Source organism: Berkeleyomyces rouxiae (genome assembly GCF_048999995.1).
Source record: "Berkeleyomyces rouxiae strain 22BRR77 chromosome Unknown BrBRR77_ptg000007l, whole genome shotgun sequence".
Lineage (NCBI taxonomy): Eukaryota > Fungi > Ascomycota > Sordariomycetes > Microascales > Ceratocystidaceae > Berkeleyomyces > Berkeleyomyces rouxiae.
In genome coordinates, this window is record NW_027396497.1 from 972,127 (window position 1) to 998,159 (window position 26,033).

General features: G+C 53.7%; 8 protein-coding genes across 8 annotated transcripts; 5 read left to right on the plus strand and 3 right to left on the minus strand.

Moving 5' to 3' along the window:
* Positions 1-729: 729 nt before the first annotated feature.
* Positions 730-2,401, plus strand: BROUX77_006022 (uncharacterized protein; the record flags this gene model as incomplete). Its single annotated transcript, XM_073750961.1, has 2 exons — positions 730-1,284; positions 1,346-2,401. 2 exons carry the CDS (start codon positions 730-732, stop codon positions 2,399-2,401), a joined length of 1,611 nt encoding a protein of 536 aa, XP_073603892.1.
* A 3,668-nt stretch (positions 2,402-6,069) lies between these two features.
* Positions 6,070-8,244, plus strand: BROUX77_006023 (uncharacterized protein; the record flags this gene model as incomplete). The annotated part of the gene is made up of 1 exon (XM_073750962.1): positions 6,070-8,244. The coding sequence occupies one exon, from the start codon at positions 6,070-6,072 to the stop codon at positions 8,242-8,244; it is 2,175 nt and encodes a 724-aa protein (XP_073603893.1).
* Positions 8,245-10,389: 2,145 nt separating this feature from the next.
* On the plus strand, positions 10,390-11,277 carry BROUX77_006024 (uncharacterized protein; the record flags this gene model as incomplete). Its single annotated transcript, XM_073750963.1, has 2 exons — positions 10,390-10,794; positions 11,065-11,277. 2 exons carry the CDS (start codon positions 10,390-10,392, stop codon positions 11,275-11,277), a joined length of 618 nt encoding a protein of 205 aa, XP_073603894.1.
* A 3,110-nt stretch (positions 11,278-14,387) lies between these two features.
* On the plus strand, positions 14,388-14,891 carry BROUX77_006025 (uncharacterized protein; the record flags this gene model as incomplete). Its single annotated transcript, XM_073750964.1, has 1 exon — positions 14,388-14,891. One exon carries the CDS (start codon positions 14,388-14,390, stop codon positions 14,889-14,891), a length of 504 nt encoding a protein of 167 aa, XP_073603895.1.
* Positions 14,892-15,210: 319 nt separating this feature from the next.
* BROUX77_006026 (uncharacterized protein) lies at positions 15,211-17,356 on the minus strand (the record flags this gene model as incomplete). The annotated part of the gene is made up of 3 exons (XM_073750966.1): positions 15,211-16,303; positions 16,435-16,566; positions 16,710-17,356. The coding sequence occupies 3 exons, from the start codon at positions 17,354-17,356 to the stop codon at positions 15,211-15,213; spliced, it is 1,872 nt and encodes a 623-aa protein (XP_073603896.1).
* Positions 17,357-18,449: 1,093 nt separating this feature from the next.
* Positions 18,450-20,220, plus strand: BROUX77_006027 (uncharacterized protein; the record flags this gene model as incomplete). The annotated part of the gene is made up of 2 exons (XM_073750967.1): positions 18,450-18,752; positions 18,823-20,220. The coding sequence occupies 2 exons, from the start codon at positions 18,450-18,452 to the stop codon at positions 20,218-20,220; spliced, it is 1,701 nt and encodes a 566-aa protein (XP_073603897.1).
* Positions 20,221-20,439: 219 nt separating this feature from the next.
* BROUX77_006028 (uncharacterized protein) lies at positions 20,440-21,513 on the minus strand (the record flags this gene model as incomplete). The annotated part of the gene is made up of 3 exons (XM_073750968.1): positions 20,440-21,366; positions 21,417-21,430; positions 21,492-21,513. The coding sequence occupies 3 exons, from the start codon at positions 21,511-21,513 to the stop codon at positions 20,440-20,442; spliced, it is 963 nt and encodes a 320-aa protein (XP_073603898.1).
* A 423-nt stretch (positions 21,514-21,936) lies between these two features.
* On the minus strand, positions 21,937-24,335 carry BROUX77_006029 (uncharacterized protein; the record flags this gene model as incomplete). Its single annotated transcript, XM_073750969.1, has 9 exons — positions 21,937-22,270; positions 22,330-22,454; positions 22,520-23,000; positions 23,059-23,168; positions 23,231-23,588; positions 23,654-23,747; positions 23,822-23,918; positions 23,989-24,078; positions 24,132-24,335. 9 exons carry the CDS (start codon positions 24,333-24,335, stop codon positions 21,937-21,939), a joined length of 1,893 nt encoding a protein of 630 aa, XP_073603899.1.
* Between the last annotated feature and the right edge of the window lie 1,698 nt (positions 24,336-26,033).

Here is a 26,033-nt window from a genome sequence, read left to right on the forward strand (position 1 = left end):
CGGAATATAGACACAGAAAAAGAAAATAAAAAAGACTCGTAGGACAGTATGCGTAGGTCAAGGCAAGTATAAATGCATGCAGGCAGGTGTGCTCATCGTTGCGGGAAGGAGCAGCTCAAGCCTCGGCTCCGCGGTACAATGTTTAAACGAACCAATAAAAATGCTCGGTTCGCTCTGGGTGTGGGGCCTTTCTTGCCGTTATACCAGAGCTTCAGCGACGACCTCACGCCGTCAGACTCCAAAACCTGTCCCCCTTTTTGGGCTTGTCGCCCGGAGCCGATTGGAGACTATTTTGGCTCCTCGGGTCGCCGGCCGGTGATCCCGCCGTGCCCTGGTTCGGGGTGGACCGCCGGCTTCTGGCTCCACTTCCCGTTGGCTTACTCTATGCTGTGCTATTCTGTGTCTTTGCGCTCTCTCCAAGCCAGAGTCTCCCTATGGAGCGCATACAGCTCAGGCATCCTTCTCGCTGATGTTTTATGCGCCGGTTGAAGATTGGATGGTTTAAATTTTCTCCAAAAATTTGGGGCTTTACATGCAAGCCGGTTGTTATTTGCAACTCCATAGGGCATGCGTTGTGCAGATCTTCACGTTGACAATGGTGCTTGGGCATAGAAGATATCGAGTGCAGGTTACTACTACACCATGGTAATGGCTATATAAATGCATGCCTTGGTTCATCTCAATTGGCAGCATGTGAATATCCGTAAACCAGACACTCTCATTTCAATCATGAAGGCTCATCTCTATTCTTTTCTCGTGGCTCTCTTCGGGGCTCCAGCCCTAGTCACCAGCCTCAAGTTCACTAATCCTGTCATCTACGAAGACTTGGCTGATCTCGAAGTAATCCGAGTCAATGACATCTACTACTACACTGCCTCAACGATGCACTTTTCTCCCGGTGCACCCATTCTTCGGTCTTACGACTTGGTCAACTGGGAATACCTGAGCCACTCTGTCCCTCAGCTAAGCTTTGGGCCCGAGTATTCTCTTGTCGACTCTCGTACGGCATATGATGGGGGGGTTTGGGCATCAACGCTGCAGTACCGCCAAAGCAATGGCCTGTGGTACTGGTATGGTCTCATCCAAAGCACAGGAAAGACTCATGTATTCACTGCACCTGCACCCGAGGGTCCCTGGACCGAGCACACTCCCATGGATGAAGCCTACTACGACTGCGGTCTTCTTATTGATCCAGATGACGACACCATGTATATGGCCTATGGGAACTACGTCTTGCACGTAGCTCAACTCTCGCCAGATGGTCTTAGCCAAGTGAAGACTGAGGTAACTAAGCAATGTCTCATCCGATTTAATTTTCAAGTTCTGATGCTGACTTCACCTACAGGCAGTCTACACCGAGCCCAATGGCCGTCTGATCGAAGGCTCTCGCATGTACAAGCGTAATGGGAACTATTATATCTTTGCCACCAAGCCAGCCAATGAGCAGCATATTTTGAAGTCGACATCGGGCCCGTTTGGTCCTTACAAAACCCAGCCTGTGCTTGTAGACATGGCAGCTCCAGTCCCTGGTGCCGGCACTCCGCATCAGGGAGGCCTAATCGAGACACACAATGGCGACTGGTATTACATGGCCTTCATCGATGCTTTCCCGCTCGGAAGATGCCCAGTGCTAGCACCCATCACCTGGGATAGCGATGGATGGCCGCACATTGTGACTGATTCCAACGGTGGCTGGGGTACAGAGTATCCTATACCTATATCTACGGACAAAGTACTGGACGGAAAAGATCTTCCTGGACCGTTCAAGGAGTCTTTTGCAGGAAAGACGAGTCTTGGCCCCAGATGGGAATGGAACCATAATCCATTGAGCAGTGCGTGGAAGCTAACGCAGCGTGGGTTGGAACTCACTACAGAACAGCTTGCCTCGGAGCTGTTTACAGCGCCCAACACTCTTACAGTGAGAACATTTGCGCCAAAGTCACAGGCCACATTCAAGTTGGACATTTCGGAGATGAGCGACGGTGACCGAGCCGGCGTGGTAATCTTCCGCGACGACTCTGCTTATATCGGTGTTCACCAGGATAGTGGCAGCCAGCGCTTAGTTTATGTGGACAATCTCGTCTTGAACCAAACAATGTGGACAGCGACAGACTATGCAGGTGACGTGCAGGATGGGCCAGAACTCCCAAGTGGCTCCATTTGGCTCCGTGTACAAGCTGATGTGCGCCCGGCATTCACTTCCGATCTATTCAACGACCCTCGGCCAGCCACCTTCTGGTACAGTACAAATGGCGTCGACTTTACGCAGTTTGGAGACACATACCTACTCAACCACAAGTGGCAGTTCTTCATGGGCTACCGATTTGCCGTGTTCAACTATGCTACTGCTCAGCTGGGCGGTACTGTTGTGGTGGAAGAGTGTGAGACAAAAAACTGGTGAAATTGATACTTGAGAGCACCATTCATTTGTAAAGGCAGTTTTATAAAGATTCGTTGCCTCTTGCGTAGTCATTCAAATGTGAAACGCGATCATCCACGCACTGGGGAGAGTTCCACGTATCCCATGTGTTCAACGCGACAAGTACAAGGCGTCGTTGACGGTGACGCGTTGGCTCATCCGTGATGTAAATAGGGGATTTCACAGAGGCAAAAACAAACATTGCCCATTCTTCCTCCTGGCCAGCGTTATGTGAGGGTATTCGAGCCCTGTTTTCAAAGTCGACACATATTTGGCCACCTCCATATATAGGTACTTCATTTTGGCGGGCACGCACTCTTATAGACTTTAGTATTTCACATCCGTGGCCTTTAGACTGTGACGAAAACAAGGACTTGGACCCCTTGATCAGTTGGTGGTTTGAGAGCACTGATTTGTAGTGACAGCCAACCAACCCTTGTGTGCGAAATAGGGTTAAGCATACGATGAAACATTTGGTGTAACCCAAGTCCAATGTCGACATGATAACCTGCCACACCTTCGCCGAGTTGGAATCCACCAATTAGAGGGTCTGTCGATGACGAGCATCACTTTACAACCTGCCCGCGTCATTTGGCACTTTACCCCAGTATTTTCATCATAACGACAATAGTGTAGGAGGCACACAAGCGGGGTTAAGCAAGCAAAGGACTGGAATTGGCTGCTGTGTGTGATGGAGAAAGAATCCGCACGGGTTGCATGGTGGCCCAAGACCAAACCCAGTCAAGCCAACGGGAACAAATATATCTATAGCACATCCGGGCTATAAGCGTACAGGTGGATCCTATTTTGCTGTTGAATTCTGCAGCCACTTACTATGCATCTGCGTGCGGAATGGTTGGACAGGAAACTCGGATCACGATCTTTGCTCAATAATTTGGTTCTTTGAAGATTCGTCTTTTGAAATATGACTCATTCTGTAGATGCCTGAAACGTTGCTGGGGAATAAGTCTTTTTGAGGCCACCGTGGCAGACATATGCAACCTTGAACATTGAACAAGATTCTTATCAGATCGCGCAATTGCGGTCAAGCTGTGACTCCTGGCAGAAAAGGGGGATTGCCCCATGAAATGTATATACTCCCTAGTTAGCGCAATCATCACAAGTATGTGTGTGTGCATGTATAATCATATATGTACACATTCATAGCTTCTAGGAATCTAGAGCACCAAACAAGGAAAAGCGGATGGGACCAAGCAAGGATGGAAGCCGGCATCGGCGTTGGGGATCCACAGGCTGCTGTTCGTAGGCCTGCTTATCTGATTCGTACAGGACTGCCGTTGTAATGGTTGGGAAATGGCTGGTAGCATCTGATCTGATAAGCCGGCTAAATTCCCAGGTAAATAAACAAGATCTACAGGGCATCCCTAGCTCGAGAAGTCTGGAAGTGTTTAGGATATTACTTGTCTGTTTTTGTTTTTCAGCTCACTAAACCCTTGCTATTGATGCTCCCCGATTCACGCGAGATGCACAGAGACCTTGTTGTATACCACGAGCCGATCAGACCGTCCATGAAAGTATAATTGCTAGAACCGTGGCCTGAAAGTATTGAAAACGCAAGACAAAGCGTAGAATGCTCCATTGTAAATGTCTCGAGCACAACAACACTCCGGAACTTGTCTTTCCCAACTGGAGGAGTTGCAGCCCCAACGTTGGTTGGTCTTGAGAGCAATGCGCAACGCTCACAGAGTGTCTACAGCGGCAGCAGACTTTGGAGAAACAAGAGATGTGCATACGGCCGAGAATGAGGTTCTCTATAGCCGAAGCGTCTCCAAAGCATGTAGAATGGACGGTGCTTGATGCCGAGCTTGTGGCCCTAACCCTAGTAGAAAATACGCAAGTATTTACTTGCCAAGACCGCCAAGTTCACATGGCTGCGTCGCGATTTTTGAGCGCCGGATTTAATGGAATGAGCACTGTCCAGCCAATTCGGCTCGCTATAGATTCTGTCTCAGCCGTGATGGTCGGCTTATCAGATGGTGCAACAAATACAGATGTACATGAATACGTGCCAAAGCCAGCAGCCACAACAGAAACAGACACATGCTGGTGGCGTGGTAATTAGTTATTGGCTCGTGGGTGGTGGATTCAGGAGTAATACACAAGAAATAAGCTTGACAGCCAGCCAGGGCACATTTGGCCTCACCAGGAGCAGCCGAGTTGGATTGGATTGAACTTGCCGCGAAGTGAGTGGGCATCGCACCAGTGTCGGCCGAGTTTCTCACGCTGCTGAAATGACATGTGCTGATTTCTGGTGCCCAGCAATATATCGCATGATTGTTTTTCCCGTGGAAAGCCGCGGTCAATAGCCGATGTGGTCCTTCAGGCCGGGGGGTTTTCTTCTTTTTTTCCACCAACCATCTGATAAACGAATAAAAGCCGTGTCCATGTGCCTTACATGGCATTAGTTCAAGTTCAGCCTGTGCCAGCCGAGGGAGGTGACGAAAAAGAAAACAAAGCCCGTCAGGGATGTGTGTCTTTGGTCAAAGCCAGGTGACGAATTCTCCCCTCTAGCGACTGCGCCCCACAGATTGCTGTGGATTGCTTTCGGCGAGAAGGAAAAAAAGAGAACACAGATTGAAAAGGGCAGGTAAAATCTGATAAATGCAGGTAAAAATTGGAATGTGGCGGCTCTTGTCCTCATTGCGCCAACACCCACCAGGGGGCAAGTCACAGAGCAACATGCTAGCATCACGACAATGGAAGACCTCGAGACCAAAGCCAGAAATTAATGCCACAACAATAACCCCGAGGCCCTCCTCCGCGTCAGGTCATCCCCTGAGTGAATCGTGTCAAGCCAATGGATGACGCGATCGATGCCCGCTCGGCTTCTGATTGATAAAGAAGCCCTGCTGCCCTAGCGCGGCCGCCAAGGAAAGAGCCCCTCCCCAGACACCAAATATTGCTGTTGCCAAATAAAATAAACGTTGACCGCACCTTCTTGATCCGAGTCAATTGCTGCTTCCCAATCGGTTGGTTTGCACCTGCCTGCCGTGTCCCTTCCCCTTCTGTCTCGCCCGTTTCCCATCAGATAAGCTTCCCCCATCACGAACACGCCGCTCGTCTGCCGCTTAAACAGATTTTTCGCTTTCGCACGCCTTGATTCGCTCTCTGCCCTTTGACCCGCTTTCCGTTTTCGCAGCTTGCGTTTGTTGACTCTGGACACCCCGCGGCTTATTTCGCCCATCCTGCGAGAGGCCTAGTTTGCATTTTTATTTTTATTATTTTTGCTCCTGGTGCCCGTCTTGAGAGCGCTAACCTATTGCACCCACTTGGCCACCGCTTAGATATTTCTTTCCTTCTTCCACCCCCTGGTCACCTGGCACACTTGGCTATATTACACTTGTTGTCTCTCGGCTTCCACGTCGGTTTTGTCTTGGACTCCTGGGAAATACTTATCCTCCTCCTTCTTCCCTCCCATCACCAGCTGCCTCTCGGTCATTGGCCAAAGTACTTGTCCTGGTAACTAGAGACAGACTCTTCCCGCCAAGATCAGATAAACAACTTGCTCTGAGTCTCTCTTCTCACCCTCTCTTATTACTTCTCTCCCGCCCGCCACAACGCCACTGCTCCTCTCTCGTCTTCTCTCCCTTGACATTTCCACCCAGAACCACCCGTCGCCCACCGTCACAATGTCTGCTGTCGAGCCCACCCACACTCTGCCCCTCAAGTCAAATTCGTGCTGCATTCCGCAGGAGCCGTCGGTGGCATCGTTGGCCCCCTCGCTGACCTACTCCGAAGAGTCGGAGGCTGAAGAAGACCCCGCGCCGGTCCCCACCAACCCCCGCCAACGACGGGCCTCCACCCGCCTTATATCCCAGAATGCCGCCGACATTGAGCGGATAACGGGCCAGACCACGGCCCAGCTCGTTTCGCGCTGCTGCGGCGGCGGCTGCTGCCGAACCACTGACGGCGCTGCCCAGAACGCCGAAATCAAGAGACACCCCGATACCGAGTGCGAGCAGATTCCGCTCCCCGACAACGATGCCTTCCGATCTCTGAACCTCAAGATCAACGATGTTCCCACCAACCTCACCGGCCTGTGTGACCTGCCCGAGCAAACCGTCTACCTGTTGCCTCTTCCCAAGAACACCTCGGCCATTCCAAGACTACAGGCCTCCGAGTCCGGAGTGACTGCTGTCATGGAGTCTGAAAAGGATATGAGTGCTACTCCTACTCCCGAGACCCACTCCCCGGAACAAATTGTCCCTATTGAGCTTGTCGCATCTGGCGGAGCTGCTACGGAGCTTGGCCCTCTCGATACACCTGCGGAGATGATTGCAGCTATCAACAGCATTGACTTGGCGACTGGCCCTTCCGTGGCTTCGACTGTAGAGGTCAGCCAGAGTATCTTTGAGGACGATGTTTCCTCGTCGGATGCTTCAGATACCTCTGTAGTATCTGCGAATGCCGAAAGCGTCAGCACCATCAACGATGACGTCCAGGAAACCAAGGCCACGACTCAAGAGCCTGTGGCTATGTCCCTCGAGAACCTGGACACATCCATTCAGCCTCCAAGCTTTGTCCAGCCCCACCCTCCCTACCATGTATTCCCTGCAAGGCTCCACAATGCTCGTGAGCTGACCAGGGATGGCGCCGAAAAGAGAACCTACCACTTTGACATTGACGTCACCGACTACCCTGGCGAGAGCGGTGTTGATTTCAGAGTCGGTGGTGCTATTGGTGTCATGGCACCCAACGACACGCCCGTTGTTGAAGAGGTCATGGACATTCTGTGTATCCCCCGTGTTCTTCGGGATAAGCCGGTGCTCCTCAAGACCACAAGCGGCCGTTGGCCTACCGTCTGGGGCGACGAAAAGCCGCGTGAACTCGTCACCACTCGCCGTGACCTGCTTACCTGGTGCGCCGATGTCCAGTCATACCCTCCCACCAAGCCCATGTTGCGACTGATGGCTGAGCACGCCAGCGACGCTTCTGAGCGCCGCATCCTGGAGTATCTCTGCTCCAACGAGGGCCAGGGCGTCTTTTGTGAGTTTCGGACCGGACCGCATGTGACCGTTTCTCAGATTCTTGAGGCATTCCCCTCAGCAACCCCGCCTCTTGACCAGCTTTTGTCTGTGCTCCAGACCCTGATGCCTCGCTTTTACTCCCTGTCAAACGACCCCCATGAGTCGTTTGCCATGACCGCTGACGGCAAGTCGACCCGCCGAGTTGTTGAAATCGCCGTCACTGTCCACGAGTCCCATGATTGGAAAAAGGGCCCGCGCACGGGCGTTGGTTCTGGTTTCTTTGAGCGCCAGGCTCGCAAATACATTGCAGCCCAAAAGGCTGGCATCAAAGACCCTGTAGTACACATCCCCATGTTCAAGGGCCTGATGCAGAACCCTCTTGCCAAGAAGTTTGTGTCCGACGGTCCTATGCTGCTTATTGGTGCTGGCGTAGGCATCGCTCCGTTCCGCGGCTTCGTCCAGCGCCGCCTCAAGACGGCAAACTGCGCCAACAAAGTGTGGGTGCTCCAGGGTATCCGCGACTCTCTCGTCGATGAAATCTACAGCGGCGAATGGGGTATCCATGAGGACGAAGTCAAGCGGGTCGTTGAGTCTCGACGGGGAACCGGCCGCTATGTGCAGGAGGAAGTCCGCGCACAGGCAGATCTCGTGTGGTACATCATCAACTCTGTTGACGGCCGTGTCTTTGTTTGCGGCAGCTCTCGTGGCATGGGCGAAGGTGTCGAAGAGGCTCTGGTTGAGGTTGCCATGAAGAAGGGTAACCTGGGTCTGGACGAGGCAAAGAACTTCTGGAAGCTAAAGAACGATGCCGGCCAATACATTGCCGAGACTTGGTAAGCAGCAGCTGGACATAGGGCTGGGGCTTGGGGGCTGGAGATTGGCTCGTCCACTGTGTTACACCAGCAGACATCCTTATCCTCGCGCTCATGCACAGTAGCTGTTGCATCACGACATGCAATGCACATGAAATCACATGGGCATTCGCTCCTTTGCCTTTTGGTGCGCTCTTTATATTTTCTTACTTGTTTTCACGAGTCCGGTTTTTGGGTTTTTTTTTTGGTTTCTCGCAGCCATGTTTTTCACATTTGGTTGGCGGGCAAAGTCGGCGTTTGGGGGGTTTTCCTATCTCGAATGTTTTGCCATTGCACATAGAGGATTCTCGGCTTAGAACAAGACTGTCCGATTGTATCAATCTCAAGGTCAGGAAATTGGTATTTCTTTTAGTTAGGCGTTTTTATCCAGGGACTCTTTTTCTAAACAGTAAGCTTACTTCATCATCGCGCAACGTCTACTTTCATATTCAACAATGGGCATGTCATGCGCCAGGTGGTATTCTGGCATGAAGAGTATCTTGAGGCCAGAGAGAATGAGACACCACATGGCTACCGACCTGGTCATTGAGCAAACATATCACCTACTCCAGTGTGGTGATCTTTTTGTATAATGTAGCCACAAAGGGGACAGAAGCAAGCGGAGTGGGCCAAGCGGATATCCGCCAATACTTACAGAACATTGCTATGTAATTAGTAATTCTGGCGGAGTGTGACAAAGACAACACCCCAGACAAACAATCGCGATCGGGAGACATCACAGCATCAAAAGAATCGGTCTCCGAACGGCCATTCTCCCCCGCGCGGTAACTTGTTTAGGGTAGCCACCAACACCCGCGGTAGCATTATGTAATCAAGGGCGATGAAAGACCGCCAAATGCGGGGCGTTTGGTGCCCTAGCGGCAGCGCTTAGTGGTTCGTTGTCAAGTAATCCAGGCCATCCATCCATGCTGACTCAGCTTTTAGCGGCCGTTGATGGTTCGGTCTTCGCCTTCCGGGGCGGAAAAGTCGCTGCAACAAGGAGCAACACAAGATTGTGCAATCGTTGCCTGCTGCACAAGCCAGGAGCTTTAGCTTGAGCATGTAGGTCAATGCTGCTGTCGGACAGGGACAAAATGCCGCAGCTGGAGGGCCCATCGGGTACAATCCAAGACGCAGCCTGCATGGGAAGTTCTGGGCTCGACGGGGGTGGGGGGGGGGGGGGGGGGGGCGAGCGGAATCGAGGACGAATTTCGCGATACTTTGCGCTGTTCTTGCAACTCCGCTGCCGCCAGCGAGATTCAGAAACGCCGCAGCTTGGTCGCCCTGGTGGATGCAAGACTTCATGTGTAATGCTGACAAAGACTCAGTCATGAAAATAAAAAAGCGGGGACGCATGGCTAGCTCAGGGAACGAGGTGCCGCACAGCACGCCAGCCGCTCAAGGAATTGCTTGTTGAGACGCTACAGAGACGTAGGCTGGCGGGGCTTGACAATACAAGAACATTGCTTGACTACGGCATCCGCCCTGGAGACAAAGAAAGACACGAACGGCGATATCAAAGCTCCAAGCTCCAAGGACAACAGGGAAGCAGGCCGCAGGGAAGGGAAGGGGTACGAATAAGAACAAGTATCATCAAGTATAGTTACAAGTAGCTATCAGCGTCGCAAAAAAGAAAAAGAAAAAAGGGGGAGAGGCCATCTGTACTGTTGTTACTGTAGTCGTAGTTACTACTTGTACAAGCGACAACTACGCAACGGGGGCCACAGATAACGAGACAAGCCCGAAACTTCCCAAAGCAACTGCCCCTCTTTTGCGGCCTTCAATTCAACCGGCCAAGTAGAAGCTTCTTTCCGTTCTTCCATCTCGTTCCTCCCCTCCTTGCGCGTCTGCACCCACCCTGTTATCCACTTGTAGCAACTGCAGCTAGCCAGTCTAGCGCATTCTTGTCTACAGCGAGCCAGTTGTACCTGGCAATTGCCCTTCCGGCCACTTCATCCACTTCACCATGAGAGCCGCGTATAAATACCCGCTGCTCCTGGTGCTTCTGGCCATCGGACTTTCCTTTGTCTTCCCTTCCTCATCCACAACCTCGACTCATCTTATTCTTGCATCTTCGCCTCTTCTCGCTTCTTTCTTCACCTTCGTCTTCACATCACCATCATCATCCACAATGGCTACCAAGGCTACCGCCGACTCCCTCATCAGTCTTCTAACTGCCCGCCGCACCTACTACGCCCTCAACAAGACGCTGCCCGTCTCGACTGACCGCGTCACTGACATTGTCAAGGAGATCATCAAGCAGACCCCCTCCTCTTTCAACTCGCAAAGCACCCGTGCTGTCGTCTTGTACGGCGCCGAGCACGAGAAGCTGTGGGACTTTGCCACCGAGGAGCTCAAGAAGATTGTCCCCGCCGAGAACTGGAAGACCACTGGCGACAAGATTGCCGGCTTCCGCGCCGCTGCTGGCTCCGTCTTGTTCTTCGTCGACAACACTCCTATCAAGGCTCTGCAGGAGAAGTTTGCCACCTACGCCGACAAGTTCCCTGGCTGGGGCACCCAGACCAGCGCCATGAGCGTGAGTATTTTTTCCTCTCATTTTTCTCATTTTGTTTCCCGAGCTCGGCAGAGTTTCTATCTGGTTTCCAGATCCGAAGCTGTCTGAGCCTCATAGCTCCCTTGGTGCTCGGGGATTGGCCGTCCCACCTGACCCTAGCTCCCTCTTGCCTTGACCCACCTCCACCTCTACCCCGCCACCTCTTTGTAGCTTCACTCTCAAACTCCCCCGTCAAAGCCCACAGCTACCCTTTCATCACTCCCATGACAAGATTGCTAACTGCTCTTTTAGCAACTGGCCATCTGGACCGCTCTGGAGGCTGAGGGCCTCGGTGCCAACCTGCAGCACTACAACCCTCTCATTGACGCCAAGGTCGCTGCCGAGTGGAAGATCCCCGAGTCCTGGTCTCTGGATGCCCAGCTGGTCTTTGGTGGCATTGCCGCTGAGACCTACCCCAAGGAGTTTGCTCCCATCGACGAGCGTGTCAAGTCGTATGGTGCTTAGACGTGTGATTTAGAGCGAAGCAAGCGGATAAATTTCTACAGTGATGAATAAATGGATTTTCAAATAAACAAGTAGCATCTCTACAAGAGTAGTCTGGTGAATATGCACATGGTAGTACCAATAGTTTTGCAATTTGCACACAGGTATTACGTGTTAACAAGGACAAACCAACAGATGGATCTCGAGCCTTTTGATAAGATGAAAATGCAGACAGAATACCCACATGTAGTTACTTGCCACTGAAATTGAATAACTGCCAGTGACAACCGCCGGTAGGACTTGCCTTGGAACATGTATAAAAGCTGACTCTGAGCTTTCAAACACAGAATTGGGTTTGCTATGAAGACAATAGGTACGTATGTGCATAACTACATAATCATGTGTAACTATGCAGTTAGTGTCAAAGATAGTCTCAACCCTGTTTATAACCCTAGCACGTCTGAACACAGCATGACCTTTGTTGTGGTATAACCCCTAACCCTAACAACAACAGCCACATGGGGGTCCCTGGACCCACACACCCCCTTAGAATCAGAGAAACGCTTTCCGGAGGAGAAAATTCTGACCTGAATAAACCGAGTCATTACTATCACAAGTTATGAGCCCCCTTTTATGAATCGCCTTTACAAACTAAAAAGACCCCTACAATATCAGAGACCGACACAAAGCCCGAAATCAATGTCAAAACAGAAGCCGACGACGTTAAGCTCCAACATAATGACCACATCTACTCCAAGAACGGAGTAGCCCTCATGACCACAGAAGAGGTCATGGCGCTGAAGACAGTGATGCACTGCGCGGCGGGAGACACCGAGACAATATGGGTCTTCCTAGACAACAGGAGCGTGGTAGATAGAATAAGCTACCCCTCGGGTCACATTAGCACGTCACAGTACATCATAGACGAGATCTGAGACGCCCTAACGCAGTGGTCCAGCAAGGGAGAGCACCACTGCGCTGAAGTCGCCTGGGTGCCAGGCCACACCGAAGTCCCCGGCAACAAACGGGCGGACCGGCTGGCCAAGGAAGGCAGCAAGCTCCTCACGGCCCTGTCCACAACGATTTTTCTCGCGCGAGCAAAGCGCTGGAGGCGAGAGTGGCTACATGGCCAAACAAACGAGTGGTGGCAGAAGCAGAAGTTACCTGCCCACCTAAAATTAAGACCCGATGCTCCGAAGGTATGGAAACATCTGTACGAGGGCGTCGGAAGAAAGACAGCCGACACGATCCTGGGCCTGCTGTCCGCCCACGGAGATTACGCCAGCTACTACAGGGTGGCTCAAGCATGAGTCGGCAGTTCTCACCTGCGCCAAGTGCGAGAAGACGCCGGAGCACCCGTGTGGCTGCCCGAGTCGCGATAAACGGCTACGGCCCCGCTTCGTGAACAAGCTGGCACTCACCGACCCGGGTTTCAAATACCTCGCGAAGAATCTCCACCTTGAGGATCTCCCGGACGACCAGGGATCTTACGGCAGGTTGCCCTATCGCGGTACACGGATACATCTCTGGTTTTGGCTCACTGGTCTCCTCTTGGTTTTTCATTTGTTTTGGGCGGCATATTTTCTACGCCTGGGCTTGTTTTCATCTTTCTTTTCGTGTGGCTTCCGAGCATGCACTTTTACCTTTCCTTTGTATTTTCTTGTACAGAGTTCTCCTTTCTTATTTTTTCCTCTGGCTAGATTCCAGCGTGATAGCCCACAGTCATAGGCCTTGGCCTGGGAGTTACAGCTCCACGCTGTGCGTGTGCCCTGACACGCCTCCTGTCTCTTAGCTACCTTGTTAGCAGACCGTCGCTGTTTCCCGATGTGGAAGAAAAAGACGTTAAAGATAACTATTACTACTACTATAGAAGAGGTCACAAAATCCCAAGAATACCTTGTGAAAGCCCACAGATTCAAGAACGGAGACGCAATCAGCGAGAAGCTAGCGCAGGCGCTGACGTTACCCAGACTGGACGCAACAACGCCGGCGCTCTGGCTAGAAGTGGTGACCCACAAGGCCCACAAAACGAAAACTTCAGTCCTCTTCACCGAGACAGCTGACCTTAATAGCGTCGAGGAATATATCGCTAAAGATATAAGACTGAGCTGCCGCCATCCCACCATACGACATCGTCGTATACTCCGACGGGTTCAAGCAGGCAGACGGCTCTGCAGGCGCCGGCGCACACGTCACTCAGCTTGGCCAAGTCCTGGCTGAGAAGACCGCTCCTCTGGGCAGGTACCACGAGGTCTACGACGCGGAGGTCGCAGGCGCCCTCTTGGGCCTGAAGGCGGCGTTAGCATCTCCATGCACCCGCCTCGCCACCAATGTTCACGTGATACTGGACAATCAGAAGGCCTCGGAGTCTTTGCTTGACTCCACCCCGACTCTGACCTCTCAGAGGGAAATCCTTGAGTTCCGAGAACTCGCCGCGTCCTAGCCTGCCCGGAAACGCCCGCCAGGCTTGTGGCAACAGTTTCAGGGGCCAAAGCAGTCACTAGACGCCGTTCCTTGAAGAGGCCTCGAAGTGGTGGCAGAAGACGGCACCTGCCTCCTACCACGAATTAGAGATCCCCTGGCCCAGAGGGCCCCCCAAGGAGCTCCGACTCCTAAGACGCCACCTCGGCTTCTTGATCCAGTGCCGAACCGATCATGGTGACTTCATGTCATACCATGAACGTTTTGAGCATACCGAAGCAGCGCTTTACTGCGCCTGTGACCGTCCCAAGGCCTCTACCCATTTCGCTGCGTGTCCCACCGTGAGGAAACGGCTCGCAACCCTCGGACGCCCCCGTGGCCTCGGGACCCTAGCCTTCATGCTCGGTACCCCTACGGGAGCGGCCCGCCTCTCCACCCTCCTCTACAAGACACAGTTTCTTCAGGACCTGTGTCCCCTCTACAACACCTCCGGTGGGACAGCCGCTGTACAGCGCCCACCAACCCTTACGCAGGCCTCACCAGCCTAACCCTGGCATTGCGCCACGCGCTGTCATAGCGACAGTTTTTGTTTCAAGCTAGCCTTAGTCTGCATGTCCCTACTGGGATGGGCGAGAGTCATGTGCTCCCCCGCTAGACTTTAAAAATAAATAAATATAAGACTGAGCTGGAAGCTCCTACTCCAGCAGTCCATGGGAGACAACTGGGAGGATGACATGACCCTGCCATCCGCTCTGGGGCACGTCGCCAGCCGAACCCGCACCAGCCTCCCAGACCAAGTCGAGGATGCCGCAAATGCATACCGCAAACTCTACTACGTGCCGAAAGAAGACGGCATACAGGAATACTGTGAGCGGATCCAAAGGTACCGTAAAACCCGGCCGGCGGTACCGCAATACCTCCAGCACCCCGACGGAGTCATGATGTCTGAGGCCTTCACCGCCTTGAAACGACACTACCCCGCGCTGGCATCAGACCCAATAATAGCCAGGGGTACCCACATCCAAGAACCAGAGGACCTGCCGCGAATGGACAAATCCCAGGCACGTCTCATCCAGATCGCACCCGCCCTGATGGAGACATACAAACCCCCTTCTGCAACAGCTGCAACGCCCACCACGAGATCGGCAAGCACCTGCGAAAGTCGAAACCAAACACAGACAGGATGCCCGCAGACAGCCTCACCAAGCAACTGACACGCGGCTGGACCCAAACACACACCCTTAGATAGAATCAGAGACACGCACTCCAAAGGAGTATAACTCCGACCTGAATAAACCAAGTCATTACTGTCACAACCTTGCTCCTCTGGCCTAATCATGGTCACATATGCTAGCTACAAGATGTTTGGCACTCTCTCTTCTGACGTCGCTAACTATAGTGTTGATATGTATTGGAACACTCTGGGCAGTGTTGAATATTGTACCGTGAGTATAGGGGTATATGCGTATAGAATCCTTTTTTTGGTCTCCCGATTTCAAACTTGTACTGACTGATAAACCAAGGGCAATTCTCTTACTCCTTCTTGGGCGCCGTCGCAATGTGGCCGAGGGCCTGGCCCATCTTGATGGTCTGGCCCTTTTCGACCTCCCAGTGCCACTTTTCGCCGTTCTCGCCCTCGACGGGCGCCTCAAAGACGAGGACAACGGTGCTTCCCAGCTGGAAGCCGCCCATTTCTTCGCCCCTGCTGAGCGCATGGCCGCCCAGCACAGGGCTGGCGGCCTCGTACGTGGCCTCGGAGAAGCCCGAGTATGCCTCTCCGCGGGCCGCGGCCTCCTCGGCAGCGCGGTCGGCGGCAGTGTCGGTGTTGAGCGAGTTGGTGCGCAGTTCCTTGTCAAAGTTGACAATGATGGAGCCGACGTTGGTGGCGCCGACGGGCACGTAGCTGAAGAAGCCCCAGCGCCAGCGGCCCAGGAGGACAACGCGCTCGTTCAGCGTGAAGAGGCCGGGCAGCGTGCGCTGGAGGTAGGGCGAGACGCTGTACAGCTCGCCGGAAAAGTGGCGGCGGCGCTCGACGACCCAGTTGCAGGGGGAGTGGAAGCGGTGGTAGTCTCCGGGGGCGAGATAGATGACGGCGTAGAACAGGGCGGTCTTGCGGGTGTTGGATAGTTGCTGGTACCAGGGGCGTTCGCCCAGCGCAAGCTCGTCAATGACTTCTTGCTCGGTGTCTTTGGACGCGGGAGTAGACAGATCGGCAGAGGTGGAAGCAGCACGGCCACGAGAGCCGCCAGACAGGAGCGAAGGCAGAGTGTACGAGATGCCGTTGAGACGGGCGAATTCCTCGTCGCGCTTGACGATTTCCTCGTCGCGCTCGGTTAGCACGGCCTCGGTAGAGCCAAGACCAGTAGGTGAAGCAAGACCGCCAGAGGCAATGCTAGGCGCGGGGGTGTTCTTTCCGAGCAGTGCATCAACGGTGTAGGTCATGCCCTTGACCTGCTCAATGTCGTTGCCCTCGATCTTGCCATACTGTAGGATGCGACCGTCAGAGGGCGAGATAAGGGCGTCATGACGGGGATCCAGGGGACGAGAGCCGGGTTTCAAAGTGCGGTAAAAGAAGGACGCCAGATTAGGATAAGTGTGGAGATCGTCTTCAGCGACCTCAACCAAGCTGCATGCACGGGTTAGCGCAGGGGACTCTTTTGTGCAAATTTCCCAACAAAAAGCATGTGAAAGAGGGGAAGAAGAGCATGAAGCGAGCGAGCGGGAGGGCGGGAGAAGGGCAGAACGGAGGAGCCTTACTTGACACCGAAAACGTAAGAGTACAGCTTGAAGCCAGGGACTCGCAGATAGTAAGGAAGCGTCAACTCGTTGAAGCGGCCCCAAAGACGTGAGATGGCCTTAAGAGGCAGGGTTGACATGACCTGGACCTGCCTATGGTGTTGTATCACATGTCAGCGATATATTCAAGCCAAGGAGAGCACGCATGCAGGCCAAAAGAATCCAAGCAGAACTGGCGGTCAAGGGAGAAAAGAAGAAGCGAGAAAACGAGGGAGAAAAAAAAAATAGGAACGTACCAAGGGCCATCTGGACGGATACGCGGCCGCCTCTTGGGCGGTCTGGCCTCCTCGCCCAGAAGCTCATCGTGCTCCTGGTTGCGCTTGGTGGACATTTTGTAGAACTGGAGCATTCCGAGGAGGCCAATGCCCAGGCCGACGGGGATGCGGTACCAGTGGCGGCGGGTGTTGCGGATGGCCGTCTTGATCTTGGTGAAGCGCAGGCGTCTGGGCGCATAGGTGGAGAAGAAGCGGAAGCGCGGCGCCGCGGTGGACGGTCTGCGGGCGCGCTGCTGCTGCAGCAGGGGCTGGGGCTGCGGAACCTGGCGCCGCATGGAGGCGGCCGCGAAGCCGCCCGACGGCGTGCCCAGCGGGTGAGGCTTGAGCATGGGCACGGGGCCGGCGGCCGAGAGCGGGACGCGGGGTCTCATTTGGGCGTCGTCAGCGTCGGCGTCAAAGTCGCAGGCGGTGGAGGTTGCAGAGGAGGAGGAGGAGGAGGAGGTGACGGCAAAATTAGAAGCGGAAATAGTCGAGCACGGCGACGAGGGCCGCGAGTTTGCGTGGCTGGCGGCTTCCGGAGGGCACGAGGCTAGGTCTGACTCGGCTGCCACAGACCCAGCAAATTCGAGCTTGGGGTTAGCGTTTGTGGTGGAAGTTGCGAGAGCCATTGCGGAGCCTCAGTCACGACCCATCCAAGAAAAGAGAAGGAAGGAGCGGCTGAGGATGGCAAAAATGGGGGGTGGGGGGGAGAAAAAAGGTAAAAAAAAAAAAAAGAAAAAAAGCCCCGAGACTGAACCTCGACAAGAAACACAGACAGCAATGGCAACAACAGAGAGAGGCTCACTGGGAAATTACCTCGAAATGCATGACTCTGCGGCGGGGGGAGGCAGGAAGCAAGAACCGGGAGAAGGCAGAGAGAAGGCCCAGAGGACTCGAGAGCAGCCGAGGAGCAGGACCAAGGAGCAGGTTTATAAGGAGAAAAAAATTAACTGGAGGAGATGAGACATGGCGGTTGAACCAGCGAAAGGAGCCTCCTCTTCCCAACGATAGTTCCAGCCCGCCCAGGTAGCAACAAACAGGAGCAAGGGTCGTCGACTGCGACTGGGTCTATTGGCCTGCTTGGATTTTGCTTGTGATTTTGCTTCTGAAAATGCACAACACCCTTTTTTCCCCTTGCAAGTAAGTGGCTTGACACATGTTCCCGCTGGCGCTGGCCGCAGGGGCAGGGCTGCCGGCTAGGCCAAGAATAGCACAGGGTCCACAAGTTCCCAGACGGGTGGCAGAGGCCAGGGCCAGCTGGTGGCAGCTGGTGGAGTCGGAGCCCCCATTCTGTCACGTGGCACAGGACAGACTGGGGTTGGGGTCTTGCCCAGAGGCTTGTAAGAGAGTCCAGGTGGCCCCAAAGCCAGGCGTTGTACCCGCCCAGCAAACTTTCGCTGTCTGGGTACCTGTCGCTCAAATGGCAACGTGGAGGAACTTGGCCCATTGTTTGCTGCGATTTCCGCACTGTTGATCTTCTGTTACATTAACGGCGTATGAACTATCGGATCCTCCCTCAAACTGCCTCTTTTCCTCAGCCGGTCCGCCGATTGTTTCTTGCTCTTTTGTTCCTGCACCACACTCGCTTCCAACTCTTCTGCTCCACGCTCCGCCACATCTCCGTCCGCCTCTCTACTGGCCTTCCAACCGACGCCCCCTCCCAGCGTCTTCTTCCTGGTACTGCATTACAAATCCCTCCACCACCGCGCGCCCGCTTCGAGAATGGTGACGGAGCTGCCTCCTTTCCGGCGCATCGCCGTCGATGCTGCGCGCCAGACAGCTCCCATCGAGACGCTCCTCTTTGAGCTCCACGTGCTCTGTCCCTCATTCCCGGAGCCCCTCATTGTCCGCAACGTCAACACCACGGCAACCATCGGAGAGCTGCGCCAGCGGATTCCCCGGCTGCTCGTGTCGCTGGGCCTACGCTCTGCCGCCGAGAGCGATGCTCGCCTTCGCCTGATTTACAGAGGCCGGCTCCTCACTGACGATAGCGCTTCCATGCTCGCCGTATTCGGGGAACAACAGGTGAGATCCCATCCCATAGGCCCCTCCATCGTGCCTCTGCCACCACTGACGCAATCGCCCTTCGCCATAGATGCGCCTCTCCACCGAGCACACCATCCACCTCGCCATTTCGGCTGCCGAACCCTCGCTGCCAAACACCCCCCAGCCCGAATCCGCCGTCCCCACGCCCCGGCCCACGCCCGCCGTGCGCTCATCGCCGCTGCTCACCGAAGCCGAGATGCAGCGCCGCATCCAAGCCCACTACCAGCGCCGCTCCCACACGCCACAACACATCCCCGCCGCCAGCCCCAGACCGGCCCCGGCTAGCACTGCCGAACACAGGACCCAGGAGGCGGTCAACATTATTGCTACTGCGATGCAGCGCTCTATGTCGGGAATGGCCCCTCTGCCTCACAACCTCCACAACGGCCCTGCCCAGACCCCCGGCGACAGGCCTCCTCCGGCTGCCGCTGCGCCGCTATTTGCGCACCCTCCCTTCAGAATCCACACTCCCCAACTGTTTGACGCATCGACGCAACCGACGCCCAAGATGTATGTCCTGCAGTCTCCAGACGGCCAATCACATGGCATCATCATCGACACCAGCCACATTAAACCGCCCGCATCATTTATCCCGCCGTCGCGAGACGCCGCCCCCGCGCCTACACCGACAGTTCCTTTGAATTTTGTCCCCCAAGATGGAATAGCTGCAGTCAACAACATCGAAATGCACATCAATATCCCCCCACGCGGTGTAGCCCGAGCTCGGCCCAACCGTGCGCTATGGCAGCAGCTCCTGAATGTTTTGTGGTCCGAGGTCTGGTTTGTCCTTCGCCTCGTGATTTTTGTCTGGTGGTTTGCCGGCGGCAGCAGCAATCCCTACCGCTGGTTTGGCGCACTCTCCATGGCTGTTGTCTTTATTGCCCTGAACGCCGGCCTGTTTGAAGGCACCGGCCGCATGCTATGGACCAACTTTGTAGGCGGCATAATGCCTCTAATTGACGCCCACGGTCGCCCCGCCAATGCCCAGGATGCCCCAACTGGCCCTGCCCAGCCCGCCGGCCAGGTGCCCCCGGACCCCGCCGCCCTGGCTGGGAGATTACAGAGACGCGCCCAGCGCGAGCAAGCCACTTGGCTGATCAACACCGCCCGCCGACTCGAGCGAGGCCTTATGATCTTTGTGGCCAGCTTGGCGCCGGGTCTTGCCGAAGGTCACATTGCCAATGTTGAGGCTGAAGCAGAGAGACAACGGGAACTTGAGCGTCGTAGGGCCGAGGAGGAAGAAGAAGAAGAAAGGAAGAGGGAGGCTGAAGAGAAGGAAAAGGCGAGCCTGAAAGAGACCTCGGAGACGGGGGAAAGCGGTGCCAAGGCCGCCGACAACGCCGGCGAAGCAGAGGGCGTTTCTGGTTCTGCTGGCGCCGGAGGCTCAGCGACAGACGCAACTACGGTTGTGAACCAGGATGCCCAGGTCCCCGAGATTACGGCTTGAGGCCTCGTATCAGTAGGCGTGCAATTTATGTATCTACATTGATGTTTCTTTTTTTTTTTTTTTTTTTTTGCAGTAGTCGGGATGTTTCAGTGGAATATTGCCTTCATAATAGATGCCTGTTGTATTATTGCCGCAGTACTGTCGAGAAAAAAAGACAAAAAAAAAAAAAACCGAGGGGCATAGCACAGCCCAACCAGGCTCCCGCATTTCATCTCTCCTTTATTTCTCCGCCATATCCACGTCCTCAACACCGCCGCCGCCCCCTGCCTTTCTATACATGGCCTGCTGGTTTCTCATGCGTTCTAGACTTTGGTTGATCCACGGCCTGTACTGGCCCTTGGCCTCCTTGTCGGCGACGACCATCTTGAGCACCTCGCCGGCAAAGCCTACGAAATTGTGCTTGCGCAGGGCATTCTCAAACATCCAGTCGCGCCGCTTCTGTTCCTCGCGCTCGAGCATCTCCAGGTCGCCAAACTCGCGCGCGCGCACGCGCTGGTCGCCGACCATGGCGAGCAGGTTGAAGCGGATTTCCGAGGCGGCGTAGCGAACGACGCGGCGCTGCAGGACGTCCATGACCATGGCGGGGAAGCGGGGCTGGTCGCAGGCGCCGTGGGCGATGGGCGCGGGCTGCAGGCCGTCGAGCTCGTAGAGCGTGCCGTTGTGCAGCGTGTAGGCGATAAAGTGGAAGGCGTCCTCGGGCTCGCCGCCGTCGCGCTGCGTCTCGTCGACAAAGGGGCTGGCGCGCGCAAACGAGTTGTGCACGCTGCGGATGAGCTCGCTGTTGCTCAGCGACTCGCCGCGGTACTCGGGCGGCAGCGTCAGCGTAAAGTCGCGGAACGCGCGCATCTCGGCGCCCATGTCGATGTCGTCGGGCTTGTTCATGAGCACGCTCAGCAGCGCCTGCGTGCCGCAGGCGTTCTGGATCGTCTGCTGCGCGAAAAACATGTTTTGCGACGCCGCGTGGTCGTACTCGCCGTCTTGTGGGCCGGATGCCGATGTATAGGGCTGGTCGGTCGGGTACTTGAACAGGAATATCACGCCGTAGACTGGCTGGAGCTGCGCGAGCATGGCGGGGTCGAGACTGATCAGCTCTTCGAATTGGACGCCCGTGACGCCAAGGTTCTCAAGGAGATAGGTGAAAACGCCCTGTCGCTTGGTTAGCAGTGCGCGGCTGGGCTTCGGCGGGATGTACGAACCGCATCGGACTCGACTATCGGAAACGCAGGTCAGTATTCATTGGCGGGCGGCTCTTCCAAGATGCGGAGGCTTACTGGTATTCCACCCCCCAGACATGGCTGTAGCTTGGCTAATAACACAGAGACCCGGAATAGGATGGCCTGTTTTCTGTCTTGCTATCGCTGTAAAAGATGCCCGCTCGTGCAGATGGGGGCAGTCGTGATGAATAACTGGCGGTGGGCGATTGTGTATGTGTAGAAGGGAAAAAAGAAAAATTGGACTAACTACAGCTTGCAGAGCTGCGATTGCATCACAAGCTCAAAGTCCCAAAATCCATCATGTCCATTACGTATGCCCCACCAGAAATGAACAAGGCAGCCAGCTCCAATGTGCAAAGGTACATAGGTACTTGTCCCTGTATAAAAACACCACACTCCCAGTCGCGATGCACCAAAATTTCTTGCATTGCTTCTTCACTGTGTACCAACCACGCCACGCGCCTCAACGCTGATTCAGTCTTGCCGTGCGCTGCTGCTGTTTTTATCTTCGAGACGTAAACGCCCTATTGGGAACCTGGACACCGACGGCATCCTTGTCCCTCTCAGCGGACAGCGTCTGGTGCACATGCTCCAGAGAGCCTCGATGGCCATGATCGTGGTCCTCTTCTAAATTGTAGCCTTGCTTAGCAGGGTCATCCTGGTCGTACCAGAACCGCCCACGGTTCCTCACAGCCCGCACAAACCACGGCTGCCGACCCATTCCTTTCCATGACCAGTACTCTTTCATGTCGTATTCACGTGGCTCAAGACGGCCCCCAGAGGCCCATACAGCCACGGCAATCATCGAGTTGAGTGCAGTATAAACAAAGACGCCACTGAAGATAGTTAGCTAGCGTTTCCCCTCTGTGCCATGACTATCAGTGCCGCCACTTACGCAATCAGACCATAGGCTACACTGTAGCTGAATGGTATAAAGGTCATCACTACAAACGACGGAAGAATATCACTAATATACTTCCAGTTGATTTGTGTAATTTGCCGAATCATCATGCAACCGACCTAGCAAATGTTAGCCATTCCAATACGTGACTTTCTCTCGCTTTTACAAGCAGTGTAGTGCCTACCAGTATAAGAGTACAACCAGTCGCCCATGGTGGAACAGAAGCAAATATGGGTGCAAAGAAAATAGACATCAGAAAACATAACCCTGTAGTCATAGCTGTGAGACCGGTTCTGCCGCCCTCGGCAATGCCAGCTCCACTCTCGATAAATGCAGTCACTGGAGAGCATCCCAACAAAGCCCCAGCTGAGATACACAGAGCATCTGTACAGTATGCCAAAGTTGATCTTGGAAAGTCGCCGTCCTTTGGGTCTACAACACCACAGAACCGGACCATGGAATAGAGTGTGGCAGTTGCGTCAATGATATCCACGTATAAAAATGTGAATAGGGCCAGAGCAAACTGGGAGCCATTTTCGCCAAAGTCCCAGTCGAGCTGTGCCAATGTGTGTTTGATCGGACGGAAAGACACGACATGTTTGAAAAACTCGTACCGAGAATCTCCTTCATCTGTGTACGGGAAGTAGGTAATGGCAGTGTTACGGCTGTTTGTTGTCTGTCAGTCTCACGAACAAAGGGAACTGAAGAACAGTAATGACATACGGCCAGGATAGGAGAGACACAAAAGCAATCCCTATTATAAGGGCATACTTGACTCTGAAGGACATGAGGAAAGCTGTCAGAATGCCTCCTGCAACAATGCCTACCCACATCTATAAGAGATTAGTGTTAATGGCCGACTGGTTTTTCGATTGGTAGGGCTCGGAAGACAAACCTTGGGATTAGACATGAGACCTCTACTACACATTTGCGTTTGTGAGTCAATCAGTTCAGGAGCACAACCTCCCAGGGCAAGAGGAGTAGACTTCCAGCCGCCCGTGATTGCTCCAATACCAGCAGCATATGAAAGACCAATCTCAGTCAAGAAAAGCCCGATGCCAACGCCAGTGGCCGTCTTGATGGTTGCAGGAATTAATCTCACGAGCCATTGTCGCATCCCCGTGAGAGCAAGAAACACGAAAACCAACCCTTCGACAAACACGGCAGTCAGGGCAAGACTGTAGGGAATAGAGCCACTGCCGTTTGGGCCGACAACTTGAAAGGCAAAATACGCATTGAGACCCATTCCCGGTCTGGTGTCATTAGCCAGCTGGTCCTCCAGGACGGCGCATATTTTCTTTGGGCCTGGTTTACTTACCCGAGAGCCACTGGGAGATTCGTGAGGAAGCCAAACATGAAACTTGCAAGACCAGCAATTGCTGCTGTTGCGGTAATGAGATCTCGTCGAACATCTGTGTGAAGATTACGCAGGTACTTAGACTTGAGATGTACTGATATTATGCGATGAGTGGGTGGAGGGTTGTACCTTCTTTGCATGCCAAATAATCAGAGTCATTGTCACAGTTCTGTCTGTTAAACTCAGTGCAAGGACAGTTTCCTCCTGTCTGTGAGAGAACGGTCGCCTGAAGGACGGTGTTAGAGTTTTGGCGGTGGGCTGCGTACAGCCGGCTGGTACTTTAAGAGGAACTTTACATTGACAGCGATAATGTACGCCATAGTAGCAAAAGTCGTCATGCCAGCGCGAATCTCTGTGAGAAAGGTAGCCGAAGGAATTTCATCAACCTGGACCATCTTCTATTAGCACAGATATTTGGACTGCTGGGCCTGTTCCTTACATGTCCTGATCCCTGGAGTCTAAAGATTCTTCCAAAGGTAGAAGAAGATATCTTGCGATCAAGGTGTCGAGATACATGGATCAACCAGCGCCATTTTGGCCTGAACCAGCCCAGAAATGTTGGTTGGTCGGGCGTCTTGCTGGAGACTCCAGTTCCGCCTACCATGGGGGGGTCGGTGTGGTGCATTTGTTCCATTGGGGCCATGGACACTCGGTCGCGGGCGGCTGTGGGATATTCGCTTAGCCGGGGTTGTTCCAGTGGGCCTGCTGGCGTTTGTTGGGTGTCTGGATGCGTTGTCTATCAAGATTGGTTAGCTGATGAGTCGGACTGTTGACTCGCTGTGATATATCGGGCCAAAAAGGAGGATGGATGCTTGGACATTCTTCGCGAAGAAAACTCCGCGGCGATCAGCGCAGTCCCTGGTGATGGGAATAAGAGAAAGATAGCAACTACTCTGCGTCTGTATCATGTCTGCCGACCAGTGGGTCCCGCTCGATTCTGGAGGGAAGGAATGCCGGCGACTAACCTTGACCGAGGCCGAGTTTCGTATCGTGCGGGCAGCTTTTAGATGGAATTAAGAGCAGGTCAAATCCCCGGGATGAAGAGTCTTCTCCAATAGATGCATGCAGTGAAATATCAGCCAAAGAGAAGCGGCCAAATATCCCCCCAAAAGCGGGTTGCCGGGCCAAACGCCTGCGTTTGCTCTTGCTCTTGCTGGACACCGACAATGGATGGGCTGTTGCACGATCGGCAGTGATAATATGAGGTACAAGAATACAAGTGCCGCCAGTTTAATTAGGCTCGCAATACAGGCGGCTAGAGTGCTTTTTTACAAATAGGCCACCACGAAGATGGGGGTTTTCTTTTGCTACAGTTGCATGTATTTGTCTTATTTCTGCTCACCTCGGCATTTTTCCATTCAAGATCTCCGAAGACTTCTGATTCGGCCTTTCACGGCTAACTCGACTATGAGATTTCTGGATACATATAAAGGACGACAGTTCATGATCTTTTGTGAAAAGAAAGTTTGAAGAACACCGAGTTCCATGAGAGTCAGCAACAAGGCAAGTTCAAATAACTCGCAGCTTCAGCACATATATCCCAAGCTCACCAATGTACTGCAGGCAAACTTCACAATTACACATCATCCCGGACCACCATTGACGTGTTCGCGCGCCAGCTCTTCCCAACAATCTAGATCCGCCGAACCACCTTGTGACCTTGTAGTGGATAGCCTCAAGACATTCACGACTTTTGGCGAGATGGTGTCACAAAATCGGTCTCACGTGACCTTGTGTAACGCCAAATATTTTGTACCAACTTTTGCCCCTCCCTCAACAACTACCAATATCCCGCCCGGTTAGCTCAATCGGTAGAGCGTGAGACTCTTAATCTCAAGGTTGCGGGTTCGACCCCCGCATTGGGCTCAATTCCCAGTGCTCCAGATTATCTGGAATCACAGAACCTCCTCCGGGATTCTCTTTTACACTTTTTGTTTTTCATCTTCAAGCAGAGTTCTTTTTTTGGCCAAAACTGTTGGCCTTCATCCCTGTAAACTCTAGTGTTAAAATTACCGAGAGTGCATTTACAGCCGAGATGGCGAACGCCACTTTAAGCTCCCTGGTTTGTAGCACTTGCGCAACATGACTGCATGTGAATTTGAAATGTTGGCGGATCAGATGGTTGGGTTGGGCTGGCCAATACATGGCCGTCTCTCTTTTGGTGCTGTGAGTACGCCTTTGACTCTCCGGTCATAGGACAGCAGAATCAGAATTACGCATTGTCTCATGGAAAAAAATCACTGCCGATACTAGCAAGTGGCTCTGATCAGTCGTGTCTCAAGCTCCCTTGCCTTGTTTGTTGCCTCGATATCGAATGATCTGTGTTAGGGTTACGATATAA